General features: G+C 39.4%; 1 protein-coding gene across 5 annotated transcripts in view; it reads right to left on the reverse strand.

The window, feature by feature from the left end:
- Positions 1-1,038: 1,038 nt before the first annotated feature.
- The window catches only part of FBXL4 (F-box and leucine rich repeat protein 4), a 64,929-nt gene continuing 51,070 nt past the window's right edge, over positions 1,039-14,897 (reverse strand). For 4 of the 5 annotated variants that reach the window (XM_009649060.2, XM_035888783.1, XM_035888781.1 and 1 more), the window contains exons 7-9: positions 14,463-14,534; positions 12,924-13,236; positions 1,039-5,021 (exon numbers count right to left, since the gene is read on the reverse strand). In XM_009649060.2, the coding sequence (XP_009647355.1) occupies positions 4,858-5,021; positions 12,924-13,236; positions 14,463-14,534 (549 nt within the window). In that variant the 3' untranslated portion in view covers positions 1,039-4,857. Of the gene's footprint in view, positions 5,022-11,405; positions 12,075-12,923; positions 13,237-14,462; positions 14,535-14,897 lie in introns of all 5 variants that reach the window. The other variant, XR_004841204.1, reaches the window with a different exon arrangement.

Genomic DNA, 14,897 nt, shown 5'->3' on the forward strand with positions numbered 1-14,897 from the left:
CCCTTTCTCAGATTTCTTTGTCAAATCAGAATGCTAAAATCACACAAATTATCACCTCAGTAAAGGAAAAATGCTTTCATTTGGGGAAAAACATTGACCGCGTCTAACACAGCATGTACAGATGCATTAAGTCAGGAATTTTTAGCCTAGTCGTTTCAAAAGCTACACCTTACGGAATCATTGCAAAAGAGTAATAACGAACATGTAAATCAATATATAAACTCACCCCCATACTCCAAATAATAAAATGCTACATTTTATCTGGTTTTTGTAAATTCAGTCATCCTGCAGATGTGACGTGGGAGACATATCCCATAAGATGCAGTAAGTAGACACAGTAAGAACCAGGACTAACACCACAGTTTTTGCAAACGCACAGTGGGTGACATTTCTGATGACAAGAGAGCAGTTAAACTAGTCATAGTCTTAATTATAGCAACATGAAAGATTATCAAAATAGCTGCAATACATTAATTACGTTTTCCCATTAATTTCATGCATTTACAGAACTACGCATATAGCTAGTTAGGTACATGAGATTTTAAAACAGGGTAAGGGGATGCATTTCCACCAAAATAAAAAGACACGCCACAGGCATTGGCAAGGGACTTGGGGCAGAAGTAGATCCTGGCATTTAAAACACTGATCTTTTCAAGCTGTCAGCATCTCTTCAATTTGCTTCTTTCTGGATGAGTTTTGGAGGATTTTGATATTTGGGGATGGATGTTATTCCGGTCTTGTTTTTTGCTATTCCAAGACAGGCAGTACAACACTGGATGGAATGAAGCTCAGTTTAGTATTCTTAAGTGAAGTATCTAACCTGAGCTAAATCACAGCTTCCACAGTCTCCAGAGAGGCTCTCCAGAAAATTATTCATTCTACTTTCCTTAAATATCTACCTTAGGAGGAGATTAATAGCTCTCTAGAGATGCCCAGATTCCTGCCTTAAACGAGATGTCTAACTTTCAGAGAGCTATCATTCAGCGAGATGAATTCTACTCACTGTGTACCATGATTACTGGACATCTTGTATCTGGAAAAGTTGGCATGAGAGCCCCAAGGAAAGAATCAGTCTTCCCTTTTTTTTTTTTTTTTTTGGGCTGAAATTTGGACCTCCAAGCACATGGGGATTATCAGGTCCAAACTCCTATGCAAAACTGTTCTTCCATATAAGTTCTGCTCACTAATGCACTTAATCACGTGCATAATTTAAACAACAGAAACACCATCCACTTCCATAGAGCTATCTAGCCAGACAGCTCAGGATTATCAATACAAGTACGCTATTAAATTGAAGCCTTCAAGACTTGGGAAGGTGCTTTAAATGGTAAAATTATCATATTAATTTTTAAAATGTCCAAAAGCATGATATAGCTACCTACATGCCATCCCACACCATTTTCATACGGATAGTACGGAAGCCCCCCTTTAGTTTAAAAAAAGGAGCGCTTCAGAGCAAGCCTCTTTTTTTTTTTTTTGGACATGCTAGCAATGTTTTTTTTAACATCTGTTGCCAAAGCACATCTTTTACAATGCTTCAACAAGACAGACACGATCAAAGGACAAGATAAAAAATGGAATATCCTTAAAAGCAGAATTTCTGTAACATGACTGAGGGACAGCCTAGTGTTGGAGAAGATGACCCAATTTCAGAATAACTAAATTCCTCCAACTGAGGAATTGGGGTCATTCATTTTGGATTAAATGAAACCAGAACAAATTTCCCTCTATACGACCGCTTCACAAGGAGGCAGTCCACAGTAGTTATCGGACTGTGCATTCACACTCTACCATACCCTGTAACACCTTCCACATGCAGACAACCCAAAAGGCACTTTGGCAATGCAACACAGGAAATCCAGCACACCCCTCCTGCCCATGTGAGTGGAGAGGAACTCAGTCTCCAGGTACAGTAAAACAAGGGTTGAAAACAGAAATTCTATGAAACACCTTTTGCTATTACATTCACTTCACAAAAGTAATTCCTACCCGAAAAACTCTGAGATTCATACGCATAGGTATAAGTATGTACACACATACAAAAAATTTTCATATATACACACAAACATATGTGTGTGTATATATATAACTTATGCATACGTATGTATAAATAGATATACACAGTTAAGTATAAAATAACAGAACTAAAAAGACAGTGATCTATTCTTGCTTCTTTGTGATGTATAAGGAAGGTCTGAAAGCATGTTGTTTTCTTTGTCCTGGAAATATCAGAAATGTCAAGTCTGTTCTATCCTCTCTTTGCTGGAAGACTTCTTGGAGGTATAAAGCCATAGCTAAAAAAGCTCCTTACCCACTGATTGGAGGTTAAAGTCTACAGCCCTAGACGGAAGTCCTTCCCGATTATTTCTCAGCTATTTGAGTTAATTATGTGTTAGCAACAACTAAGTTTTAAATAGTCCAAATAAAAAGTAGACTTCAATTTATCTTTCAAGTGACAACAGAGAATTCCTGACCAAAACAATTTCAAAGAGAAGGCACAACATAAGAAAAAAAAAATCCTTTCAGATGAACAAAATGTCAATTTAAACCTCCTTTATACTTCCTAAAAAGCAACAGAGAATTAAATCCTTTATACATACACAATTACAAAAACACTTATTTGATTCACTAATGCTGTAGAAGTGAAACTATATTATTTACCAAGTTTACCAGTTTGAAGGCACAATGGCTATCACTTCATCCACATCCCATTCTATTTACAGTGAAAAACAAACAAGAAGGTTCTCTAAGAAAAAAAGGAGATAAACACAGATGCACCCTGAGAAGTGAAATTTCACAACAAAAACATTTGTTCTGAAATACTGTTCTTTGTAAACTCCCAATATCTGAGCCTGTGTTCTCCTAGAACTAGGACAATAATGTTTAATTATCAATTACAATGAAAAATATTACTCGTAGATAAAAAAAAGTTAGAAGTTAAGTTCCCAGAAAAATAAATCAACCCAAACCTGATTGAAAGAAATGAGGTCTCACAGAATCACGCCCAAGCAGACATCTGTCAGTGTGTGGAGAAGAAAACAAAGAAAAAGTAAACCAATCTAAAGATCTCTGACAATGTCCAGTTTTCTGGGGAAAAAAAAAATGGAATGGCATAAGCTAGTTGGAAATCCCATAGTGCCATCTGTGTGGAGGAAAAAAAATAAATCAAAAAGCCAACTGTGCATGCCCTTCTTTGGATCTGGAATTCCCAAAAGATTCTGTAAAATTTAAAAATCTGAAGAAAAAGGTCTTTTTATAAAATCAGATAAATGTTCTGTAGCTGTTTCATGACATGGTTTATAAAGTATTGGCACCAGCACAAGAGTTCGAAGCATTCATTCAGGAGTCACAGAGATCATCAAATCTTTAATGATTCGTAGCAGTCCTCGTAGCGGTCGGTTATTTACTGCCAGTGATCTTCGGTGCAGTAATGTACTTCTGCCAGACAAAATATCTTCCTTCTTATTCCAGTAGGTAGTAAGTGCCATCGATACAAGAACAGTGGAGGCAATATCAAATGACAGGCTATATTTCATGGTCCATATTCATCAACAATGGCTAAAAAGGTAAAGTTCTGAACTCAAGCTGTACATAGCAACATACTCTAGCAGAGGCATTCAAGAAAAAGAAAGAAGAAAAAAAAAAGATATAAACTTCATCCAAGGAAGTGCAAAAGGAAGAAACCTCTAGAATTTGTCCATTGACACAAGTTTTCCTTCTCCAGAGGCTGAACAGTGTTAAAGAGAGAGAGTGCAATAGTACTTTGAGCAATCACCTCTTGGAAAAACAAAAAAATAACCCCCCAACTAAACCAAATCCAATACTAAGCTTTGGCGATTATTAAATCACCAAATCCTATTGCCCTTGTTTCAAACTCACTGTATTTTCATTGCTGTTTTACAGAACACTTGACAACAGATTTGATGCCAGTGTAAGGGACAGTTGCTAGCGCATTATCCTAAGTTCTAATTCTTATGGTGCTTTGCGTGATAACCAGATGTATCACAAATCAAGTCTTGACCATGACAGAAATTTGAAAATTGCTCTGGAGTTTTCTACACGTTACCAGTTACGACACTAAGTACCTGGCTCAAACTTTATATCAAATACCAAGAAGCAGCTGGTAAATTTTCTCTTTCATTTCTGGTCTAAGCTCAGGCGGAAGATTCTCCTATTTATCTGTTGTGTCGCTTAGGCTGGACTGTAAAACATCACTATAGCTAATTCAGGTGTAGGAAGCGAGGAAAAAAAAAAAAGTATCAGGTACAATTCATTGGCAAAAAAATGAAGACAAAGTGTCTTTTCAATCCATTCTTATACAAGCTTAAATGGGTTTTCAAACAACTAATTATAGGCCAGATCATAACATCTTATGCTGCAGGCCACACTAGAATGCTACAGTACGTGTGTATGTATATACAAATACATCTGTATACATTTCTGTATACACACACAAACACATATACATAAAAAGGAAGCACCCATCTTATTCTTACTGCTAAATATTGAGCTTCTGCTTTCACCTGGATATTAACATCGTTTACTGTGGTGTGTAACACCCTGTAAAGGGACATTTAAGACATTATTCATTTTCTTCTCATTAAAGCCACACATATGGCTGGTATTTAAAAACATGCAGTGCCACCAATCAACACAGAGTAAAACAATTCTTAGGTACAATATCTACTCTTTAAGAAATGCATAATATATTTAAATGTATTTTACCCATTTGTGTAGATAATTAATACTTTCCACTATGTCATAAGGGATTTATATTCTTCTTAAAAAAAAAAAGTTAGCACAAATTCACAGGAAGCAACTCTGTCAAATGAATTCCACGGCAGCGTACGTAGGGAGTCACTGGGTGAAACTCTTTTTTATGAACACGTTAGGAAAGTTGGCATTCAGTTCTAGGACAACTCTATTATCAATCTGTGAACAGAAGGACACATCGAGTAAAGAAAGATCTTTACAAGACTCCAGCAATTTTCTTAAAGATGCAGGGCTTACCATCCTTGTCCCTGTTCAAAAACAAAAAGGAAACAAGACAAATTGTAAGGTTACAGAGAATAGTCTATTTTTTTAAAGCTGCTAATACTGTGTCATGAAAAAAAAGGAAGTTGTTAATACACAATTTTTGGTTAGATTATTTCAACTAGATTTAAAATTAAAAGCTTCTCGGAGACAGTGCAGAATGTTTGCCTTTAAGAAGCCTGTTGTACTTTCCTAACCCAACTGCTTAAGTAACTCCATCATTTTCTATTGAGGGGCGACTTTACGACTTCAAGGGGAATTTTTAACTACAGAAGCTGACCCCAAGTACCCACAGCTACAAGACCTCCAGGTGACCAGATGATGGGCTTTGGCAACAAGCAACACAGCACACTACACCCACGCTCTCACGACTCTCCTGCTGACTGCAATGACCAGCACAGCACGCGAGCTGCTATGGGCTACTCCAATTCCAAATAAACCAGCAAGGCTTCTAGGACTCTAGAGTGAGTAGGGGTGTTACGCACATGCAGGGGCAGTTGTTCAAGAGACTACCAATCATATCTATATATCCACTAACCGTAACAGAAACCACACTATTGACCCCTGCTAAAAACATGACCGCAGTGACTGAACTCCTAAGTGTCATGCAGGCTCAGATCAAGCATGGGATTGAGTCAGAAATCAAATATATTTATAAGCAAGCATCCACACACCCATTCTAGCTGATGGACATCTAGTCAGTACAGCCAACGGTGCTCAGCCCCTGGTTCAGCTGACTGGGCACTGAGGTACGATTCCATTCCCTGAAGTGCCCAGTGCCCCTTGGGCTTCCTTAGACCACATAGGACATCCACACAGAGCTGGTAGACAGGACACTGACCCACAGGAGGAGATTGCTGCCTTACTGGAATGGCTGGAAGCCAGGCAGGTTATTCTGGGCAAGTGAACCAAGCCTGGATGTCTACGGTAGGCTAAGTTGCTCATCAAGCTCTCCTGGCTCTAAAAAGAGTTTATAGATCCAATATGACTGCAGACACCTGCTGGTAGACACTTCAACTTGCACAGCTCCATCTTAAGCTGCACTGCACCCCAAAAAGCCATCTAGTCCATGATCACGTCTATGGCTGGGGCCAATAATGCTTCCTGCCCCCAAAAAAAAGAAGAAAAAAAAAAGCCAAAAAACACAAGAGCAGATTTTTAAAGCAGCTTTTCACTGTGGATCTTCTCAACTGCCAAAAATTATCAGTTAAGGGATTTCTAAAGATACGTTCCATGAACTTTTCTGAACTTCTTTATACTTACGGCCCCTTCACATGAGTTCTACATTTTAACTATACAATGTTTTAAAAAAAAAAAAAAAAAGGAAATAAAGCAGCACTAAACCCATTGCCTATTAATTGCAATAAGGAAGGGGCAATGAATCATGAAGAAGCAGTGGGACATCACTCCCAGTTTGCTATTTCCACATCATTCATAATCCTATGGACATCTCTTCTGTTCCCTCAAGGCTGTCTGTTTTCCAGAATCTTGTATCTCAGATGATCCCTGTTGTCTTGTTTCTGCATTAATTTAGTACTTTTGAAACTGGATGACCAGAACTATACAGGGCACAGGGCACGAAGTCAGTTATTATATAATGAGGTCTTACGGTGTTTTCTCCATTTCTTTCCTAAAAAATCCTACCCTTCTGTTTGTCTGTTGGAATGATGCCAAGCAATAAGCTGATGTTTCCCAAAAACTGTCCACAGGATCACCTTCCTTCAAAACAGTAACTAATATAAAACCACCCCCCATATGCTTAGTTAATGTTATTTTGCCTCATGCAATTACTTTGCACTTGATGGAACAGTTTTCCTCCTCTTTTATCATCTGTTCACGAAGTATCATAAGATCATTCTGAATTCTTCAGCATTAAGTTCTTCAGCTTAAGATTTTTCTACCCTCGGCTCAGTACAGACCCTTGGTGACCACAGTGGTGATGTAACTTCATGCTCCAAAGAGATGGTATGTTCTTATCCTCTGTTGTCTATCTTTGAAACACACATTACGATCCAGGAGAAGACAGCTAAGTTACAAAAGCAGAACAACCTCGGCTAAAGCTTTTGAAAATCCAATCCTCTATGGACTGGATCAGTACTCACCTCCACCAAGAACTCCAAGGAATTCCAAAACATTGGAGAGGCATAACTATCCTCAGGGGGACGCAGCTCTCCTTCAAAATATTGTAATGGCCTTCACATCCACTGACTGACCGACTTTCTTATGGTTGCAACTGGTTTACACAGAGCAAAAGACATCCTTACTATTTTGTAGCTTCTAACCTGCACCCTTTAAAGAGGTTTTTCCATGTTTCTAACCCTCCACTCCTCTACTGCTGTGGCTGATTTAAGTGACAGGTCACACACTTAGAAATAAGACTTCCACAGCCCTGTATTTGAGCTTATTTAGAACTGCTGCATAAATACCATTTAGTCCTAACCATTTATTATTGTACATTGTATTGATTTGTTCAAAAGCTTTCTGTATTGGCATCCCAATTTAAGGCAGCTTTCCAGGCTAATCTCCTGGAAAGAATGGCTCTGCTGTAGCAGCCCACTTGATCCCCTTTGCCATGAACACTAGTGGACAGGCAACACTTCTGCAATGGCCTTCTCGTTTCTGAGCGATCCTTTACATCTGGAGTATCTATCAACCTACATGACTAAAACACAGTTTTAGCATTTATCTTTAGCCAATGCTTCTTTAAGATCTCATTCTGCCTTACTGTGATTTTGTTTCACTTTCTAGAGTTCATCTTCCTATTTTTCTTCTCTGAACAGGATTCATTTCCAGCGAGATGCCTCTGTTTTCAGTAGTCTTTAAGCAAGGGGGTAGCTAAGCATGGTCTTCACTTCTTCTATGGTAGGCTCTCAGATTAGTTGCTTTGAGATAGCATTTAATATCACCTGAAAACAGTCTTTGCTATCATGCCCCCAAATTTTATCTCATCTACACAAAGGTAATCAAAGCTTGTCATTATGACTGTGATTTTTAACTCCCCTACTATTATATGATCACTGTCACCACACTTGCCTGGTGGTTGGTATAACAGCCCTTATAGCCATACACAGAAATTCCATAATACACTTTAGTTATTTACTTCACTTGACCATAATTGTACCACACTATCCTCCTAGCAGGACCTGCTCTACCATTCCAACCAAAAATCCAGGAACACCGCATTATGCTACTCATCTTTTTTCCGCCAAGCCTTAAAATTGCTACTGCATCAGCACCTTCATTTAAAACCAGTCTCGTTTACACATCACAGTTCTTAAGCTTCAAGATCCAAATGTGCCTTTCTACAAAAATGCTAGATCTAGATGCCTAGCCACAGATTTTTTGTGTAGGATGTTCTTCATTCCTTCCTACCTGAACCTGCGACAGTTCTCCTACCATTTTGTCTAAGACTAAGATTTTACATGGATGGGTAACTAAATAGGCCATCCTAAATTACGTGCTTTACCGCACCTGTTTCTTTTTTCCTCCTCAGGCTTGAAATTGTATGTTAGGAAATATCTTTTTCCAAAAGGTAAAAAAGCCAGTAATCTAGTTGGGGTTTGGTTATTCACACCAGGGGATAAGCAAACATCACCCGCAGCCTTACTTTTATTTATACAGTGTACAATCAGTGATACATTATTTCTTAAAAGCACATTCAAAAGAATTTCAGAAGCGTAATACTGCACATTTCCCCTTGCCTTTGAAAGACTGGCAACATATCCTGCTAATTACCTATATAGTGCATTTTTCTAGAGTTTGGAGGTTTTGTTTCTTACTACAACTTCTCCTACATGGAGTAATCAGCCATCTCTCAGAATAAATACATAACTGGTATATTAAAATCAGCTATTTAATTTTGCTGTTCCATTTATTCCCTGGAAAAATTCTCTGGGATTTTCTTTGTAAAAGACACTTCCGAGTAATGACTTCTTTACTAGATATAAATTAAATAATTTACAGTCTATCATATATCCAAGTCTTCAAATTCTAGAGCTGTTCAGGAGATCTGTGTATGGTGGCTATAAAAATTGCCACAGCTCCAGTTTCTAGGGCCAAGGGATACTACTACACACCAAATAATATTTAAGAGTAGAGGCCCTGAAAATAACTAGCACTATTCCCTCAAATGTTCTTACTTTTTCTTTCCTCTCCTAGACCAGTCAGACTAGCCTTTTATTCTTTACATTTTATTCAGTCTATTGCACACAAATTCTAAATTTTAACGTGCTACACGTTTTCATGTTTGAATTGACTAACTACGTGTTGATGCTCTCAAGATAAAGCTGAAAATTTTGACAGCTGGCAAGGGGGCAGTTGGGTTTTCTGTTGCTCAGGAAGGTGTGGGAGGTGTTGGTATGTAGACAGGAATACATGAATTCTGCGTTAACAAGGGTGTCTACTTTTCATTACTCTTTTTGTGCAGGACAGGCAGCCGGGACTTTTGGGGGGTGAGGTTAAGATGACTTATTCTTCATCCTTGACAGCAGCTGGTAGCCCCACAGCACCATAACTAAGCAGCTGATACTATGTACAAGAAAAGCTTTTGGCACTGCCAATCCAGGTTGTCATCTGACTCGTCACGTTGCTCAATGCTGATCACAGTTTGAAGATTGTTTTTTTAACTACAGGCCTAGAGGTGTCCACTTAACTTTTGACAGCACTGGATGATGTACTCCGTCACTACAAAACTGTCAGATGATCACAGCCGGATCATTCTACTGCGAGGTGGAAACCCATCACGTCAGTCAGTGGAAAGGGTGTGGGCAGAGAAGGAAACGATACTTGTAAGGAGGCAGCTCAGTATGTAATGGGTAAAAGAAAGCTCAGAACTAAAACTTCAAGCACACCCTCACGTACTCAGTGATACACACATCGTCGTGCTTCCTCTTCCAAACTGTATTGTAATATATAGCAGATATGGATCCAACTCAAGATTTTATTTTTTTTAACAGAAATTTACTTTCTAAATTATGTTTTACACACCACCCATCAAAAAATGCTTTACATGGGCCAATAATTTTATGGAGCCCTTGAAAACTGGCAATTCTCATCTTCTTCGGAGTCCTCTGATTCTGTAACAAGGGAACTGCCAAACAATAAGGGAGAGACTAAGGAAAGGAGAGATGGGTAGCAAGCTGCAGGACCTGCCACCTGATAACAGCATCCAGGGTATATATAATATCCATTTTGTAACACTTCAATGAATGACACATGGTTCAACGAGATGTCTTTCAGAGGCTTAGATTCCTCCAGTCCTGAAGCTATTGTGATGATAAATGATCTATAACTGAAACAAGGAGTTCTCCCTGACAAGTTCATAAGTTCTAACCAGAGAGAAACCCAGTACAGTATTGTCACCGCTGGTGACTGCAGTGCAAGGTAAGACATTCTGATCCCTTACTTAGGTAAGTGCCTGTATATAGCGAAAAACCTTAAGCTTTTACACAGCTTTGTTGAAGCAAAAGACGTTCCCTTACAGCATGCACTGCTAACCTAGCAGCAATACTCGACACCTTTCACAATGCGTGTACAAGCCAGACATTTCTGTACTTGGGAGACGACAAAGGATATAATGAGAGTAGCTCTCGTTCATTCACATCATAGAGAAGACCCACTGTTCAAGGTTACTCTTGCAAAGCTGAGCGTTGACCTCAGGCCTCTAACAGCTTCAGACCTGTTGTCACACTTCTTCAAAAGGACAAAAACATATTAAGCATCTTATACAGCTTATAGTAACAGGATGGTCCTACATCAGCCACCAATAGTTAGAGCACATACAGAGATTTATGACTTTCTCCGTACTCCTGCACTGGGAGAGACCAGCTCTTTAGTTCAGACAACAGCGACTTCTGCACTTGCTATACCTGGCAACTCTACCTCCAGGTGACCCGACGTGGTTCTACCTGACAACTCATTCTTTTAACCACAGACTATAATGGTTCCTATTTTCAGACAAAGAAATGAACGCAGTTTCCTTGCTATTGCCAAAAAAGCTGGGTAACTCCTTCATATATATCGTATCACCTTGTACTGACTCGTTTACAGCAGAAGACAGGATTCCCCCGCAAATATTCCTCTGATGGAAGAAAGGAAGGTCTGGAAGGTGGATATTAAGGGTTTTGGTAACATCTTGCAGATAATTCAACTGGATATCCTCTGGAAAGCACCCATCTGAACCAAACATGCATTCTCACTGGGAAAAGCCGACTACAAACCTACTTGACTCAAGAATACTGGTAAGCACCCAGGGTACAGAACAAATTCCTTTTCCACATTCACGCATTAATTTTTCCACAAAAACCTCAATAAGATATTAAACCAAATTCAAATGTGAATTCAAATCCTAAAGGAGAAGTGTGGCAACAAACCTTCGCTGCCAGCAGAGAGGCAACAGAAGTAGCAGACTATCCGTAGGCTTGACACAGCCGAACTATTCACTGGGCAGCCTCTGGTGTAGTGAGAAGGTCAGACCAGTTTGTGGGCAGACACAATGCCATTGTAATAGAAATGGATGGGAGTGGGTGGTCAGGAGAACATAGGTGTTCATGGAAGACTCCATTCACTATGCCGTTTGGCAATTTTTCATGTCTGAATAGGCAAATGTGCCCTTGATAATCTAGCTGCAAAATAGGTTTCCTTAAGGATATACAAAAAACGTTGCGTCCTGTGGCCGCATACATCAAGTCTCTACAATTTGTACTAGGTGCAGGTAAATTTTTATCTGTTCATCCTCCTTTCCCACGTTGGTCAGAAAGCAACTTTCTCAGTCAGAGATGAGTAAAACCGTATTTCACAGTAGAAGAGGGTGCTAGCTATACTGAAGTGACAATCCAACGCCACGTGGTGAATTTTTTGTAACCAGAAATGCTGATAGCCTTAAACTTGCTTGGATTGTTATTCAAGTTCTTCAATCTTAGTTCTTTCCAGCACCTCTCTCAACCTAAATGTAGTATTTTCATTAAAATTATTAAGTATAAAAAATATGCAGTGCAGATACTTTCTTCCCTTTAATTTATATCTTCCTTTTTCAACTAACCCTGTGAAAATAAGTCAGTAAAAGCATGAAGAAATTTCTCCCACCTTGATCTCATGAACAACCCTGCTGTCCTCCATTATTTTAAAAAGAAAACCTCATATTCCACCATAAAAAGACTAAATTCAGTATCACGCAAAACTACATTTCTCAAAGTCCTTACTCAAGAGTCCAAAGTACATTTACTTTAGATTTCTAAAAATATTTTTAACTATAGAAGCTGCAGAGGATTAAAAATTTAAGATTTGCTATGCTTTTTGCCCTTCATCACTTCCTTGCCACCTCAGTAGAAAGTCCATTTTAAGTTTTATTGTTAATTACCTTTTCCTCTTTAATGAGTTAAATTCACTTCCTGGTAAAAGTGACAAAGAAATTCAATATTGCTTGGTGTATCAGTATTGCGCAAAAAGCAGAAATCTGTTTATGGGTCACAGATTCGCACTATAAATATACTTTGTCACACTTCACAGAAATGAAACAACAAACAAAAGCAAAAGGAGGAGAAGAACTGGATCTTCTGATAGTCAAAAGATAAAGATTTCAGTTAAAAAAACTAATGGTCATGGAACTAAAAGTTCCTGGAAAAATCTCACACTTAAATCTGAGTTTAAGCAATTCATACTAAGCAGTCAGTTTACGCGGTTGGTATAAATCCACTGGAGTCTAAGTCAGAAACTCACTGCAGTGAGCAAAACTTCCCTCTTTTTTTTTTTTTCATATGCTGAGCCATAATTTTGAGAAATATTTGTTTAAAAATATGTCTAGAAGACAGTTTTGTCTCAAGGACTCCTTTTTAACTGCAAGGCTACTGGGACACAGTAAGAAATATACCAATAGTTCTACATTTTCTTACCCAATATATCCAGCTGCCGTAAACGCGTACAGTTAGCAGCGAGCTCCTCAATGTCCGTGTCACACACAGACCTGTTGGCCGTAAGAAAGAGCTTTTGCAAGTTTGGGAGTTTACGTGCAAGGTTTGTGAAGCAGCCTGTACTGCTCTGTAACGTAGGGCACCAGCCAAGATCAAGTTCTTCCAAAAGCTGGCAGCCTGAAGCCAATTCTGCTATTCCACTTTCAGTTATGTTTTTACATCTCCACAAATCCAGACTGCGAAGCTTTTTACATTTTGCTCCCATCATGCTTGCTATAAGATCATAGTCTTCAATCTGCAAGGAAAGCAAACACTTTGTCATGTATACCATCTTTCCAGACCTACATAGGTGTTTCAAGATTTGCTTGCTAACACACCTACAGATCTGTCGAGCATTTGTCATTTCTAAAGAGCTCTGAAAATTATTCACTGTAGAGTACAGTGACGTTTACTTTTACTAAAGACAAAAATAAACCAAATTTCCTATCAGCCCCCAGGCATGTGTGTTTTTAAATTCACTTAATTCTAAAGACGAGTGAAAATACAGTGAAAAGTTCATTTTCTTTGAAACCCCCTTCTTTTTATTGCACAGCTGTTCTCCCTTCAAAAGATTAAAACTGTTCTTATCACCATAGGCACTGCCACTATAAGCACATGCAGATTGAAGAATGTGCTTATTTCCATTCCAGGTTGACCAGTTGCTGCATCTCCTTATCGAAGTCTTACTAGTTACCTTGAGCAAGCCAAAGGGACTGAAACAGGGTCCCACTATTTGCGCAGAAGGAATGAAATCCACTATCAAAAATCATAGGAAGACAAGGACTGCTGGAAAAATGTAGTCACAATGCCTTCCTCTTCTGTCCACGAGTCAAAGCAGGGAGGGCTGAGCCAATTCTGCTTTGTTGCTTGCTTCTTGAACGATGAGGAAGGTCAGCTAAGTCTGCCTGACGAGTGATCTGGCCTGTCTACCACCAGGGATAGCAGCAAGCCAGAATCCCACTACATATAGCTCTGGCACGCATGTGCGATACAGGTCAGACGAGTGCTCTGCAGGAACTGCTGCTGTCCCTGTTTTCTCTTTCTTTAAATCAACAAGTGCGCCCTGCAAGCCTATGACTCAAACGGCTTTTGCTGAAAATATTTCTCTCATGGTTATTACTGCAGAGTCAGACACAAGCGTAAGTCTGCTAGGAATGATGATTTGGTCTGAACAAAAATAAATAAGTCTTGATTAGTTTTGGGGGGGAAAAAAAAAAGTGATTATGCCTATGAAGAACGCCCCAAAATTCAGGAAGAGGCGGAAGAACTATGAGAAAGCCTACAAGCTGTGTTTTAGGCCTACTAAATTGGTATGTAACCCTTAAGTATATGACTAAGCTGCATTCATCTTGGACCTTTCAAGAGAGTACGGTATCACATCAACCTCGCATTTAACCTGTCTCTGTGAAACAGAAACCTAGGTCTAGTTCCATAGCAAGCGTGCACACACATGCACCCCTCGGGCATGGTGTAAGTACTCACCATGACGCAGCTGCCCAGGCTGAGGTGCTGCAGCTCCGAGCAGAAGTTCAGAATACTGAGCAGGGCTGTTTGCTGCCACGGGGGAACGCGTCAGAAGGGAACATGGAAAGCGAAACAAAGAGAAGAGGTCAATTAGACATTAAAGGCTGTCACCGCTTTTCCTGAAATACAGCTCAAAACTCTGTTACAGACACCACAAATGCCACTTAATGGGTCCCTGGGTACTCCACCCATTGATTGGCGTAAAGCAACGGTAATCGTTACAAACCTTTATGCAAGTCACTTTGGACAGGGTTTTGCATGGCCCTGAAGATACCCCCACACCCATGACCTATCTGCTCATTTCCCATAGGAAAGCTGCTGAAGAAGCGTGGCAAGTTCAAATAACAGGCAAGGGCAGCCTGAAAACACAGAGGGCTGGCGACGTACCAGAAG

The sequence above is a fragment of the Egretta garzetta genome, unplaced genomic scaffold, assembly GCF_000687185.1.
Source record: "Egretta garzetta isolate BGI_Z169 unplaced genomic scaffold, ASM68718v1 scaffold231, whole genome shotgun sequence".
Classification (NCBI taxonomy): domain Eukaryota; kingdom Metazoa; phylum Chordata; class Aves; order Pelecaniformes; family Ardeidae; genus Egretta; species Egretta garzetta.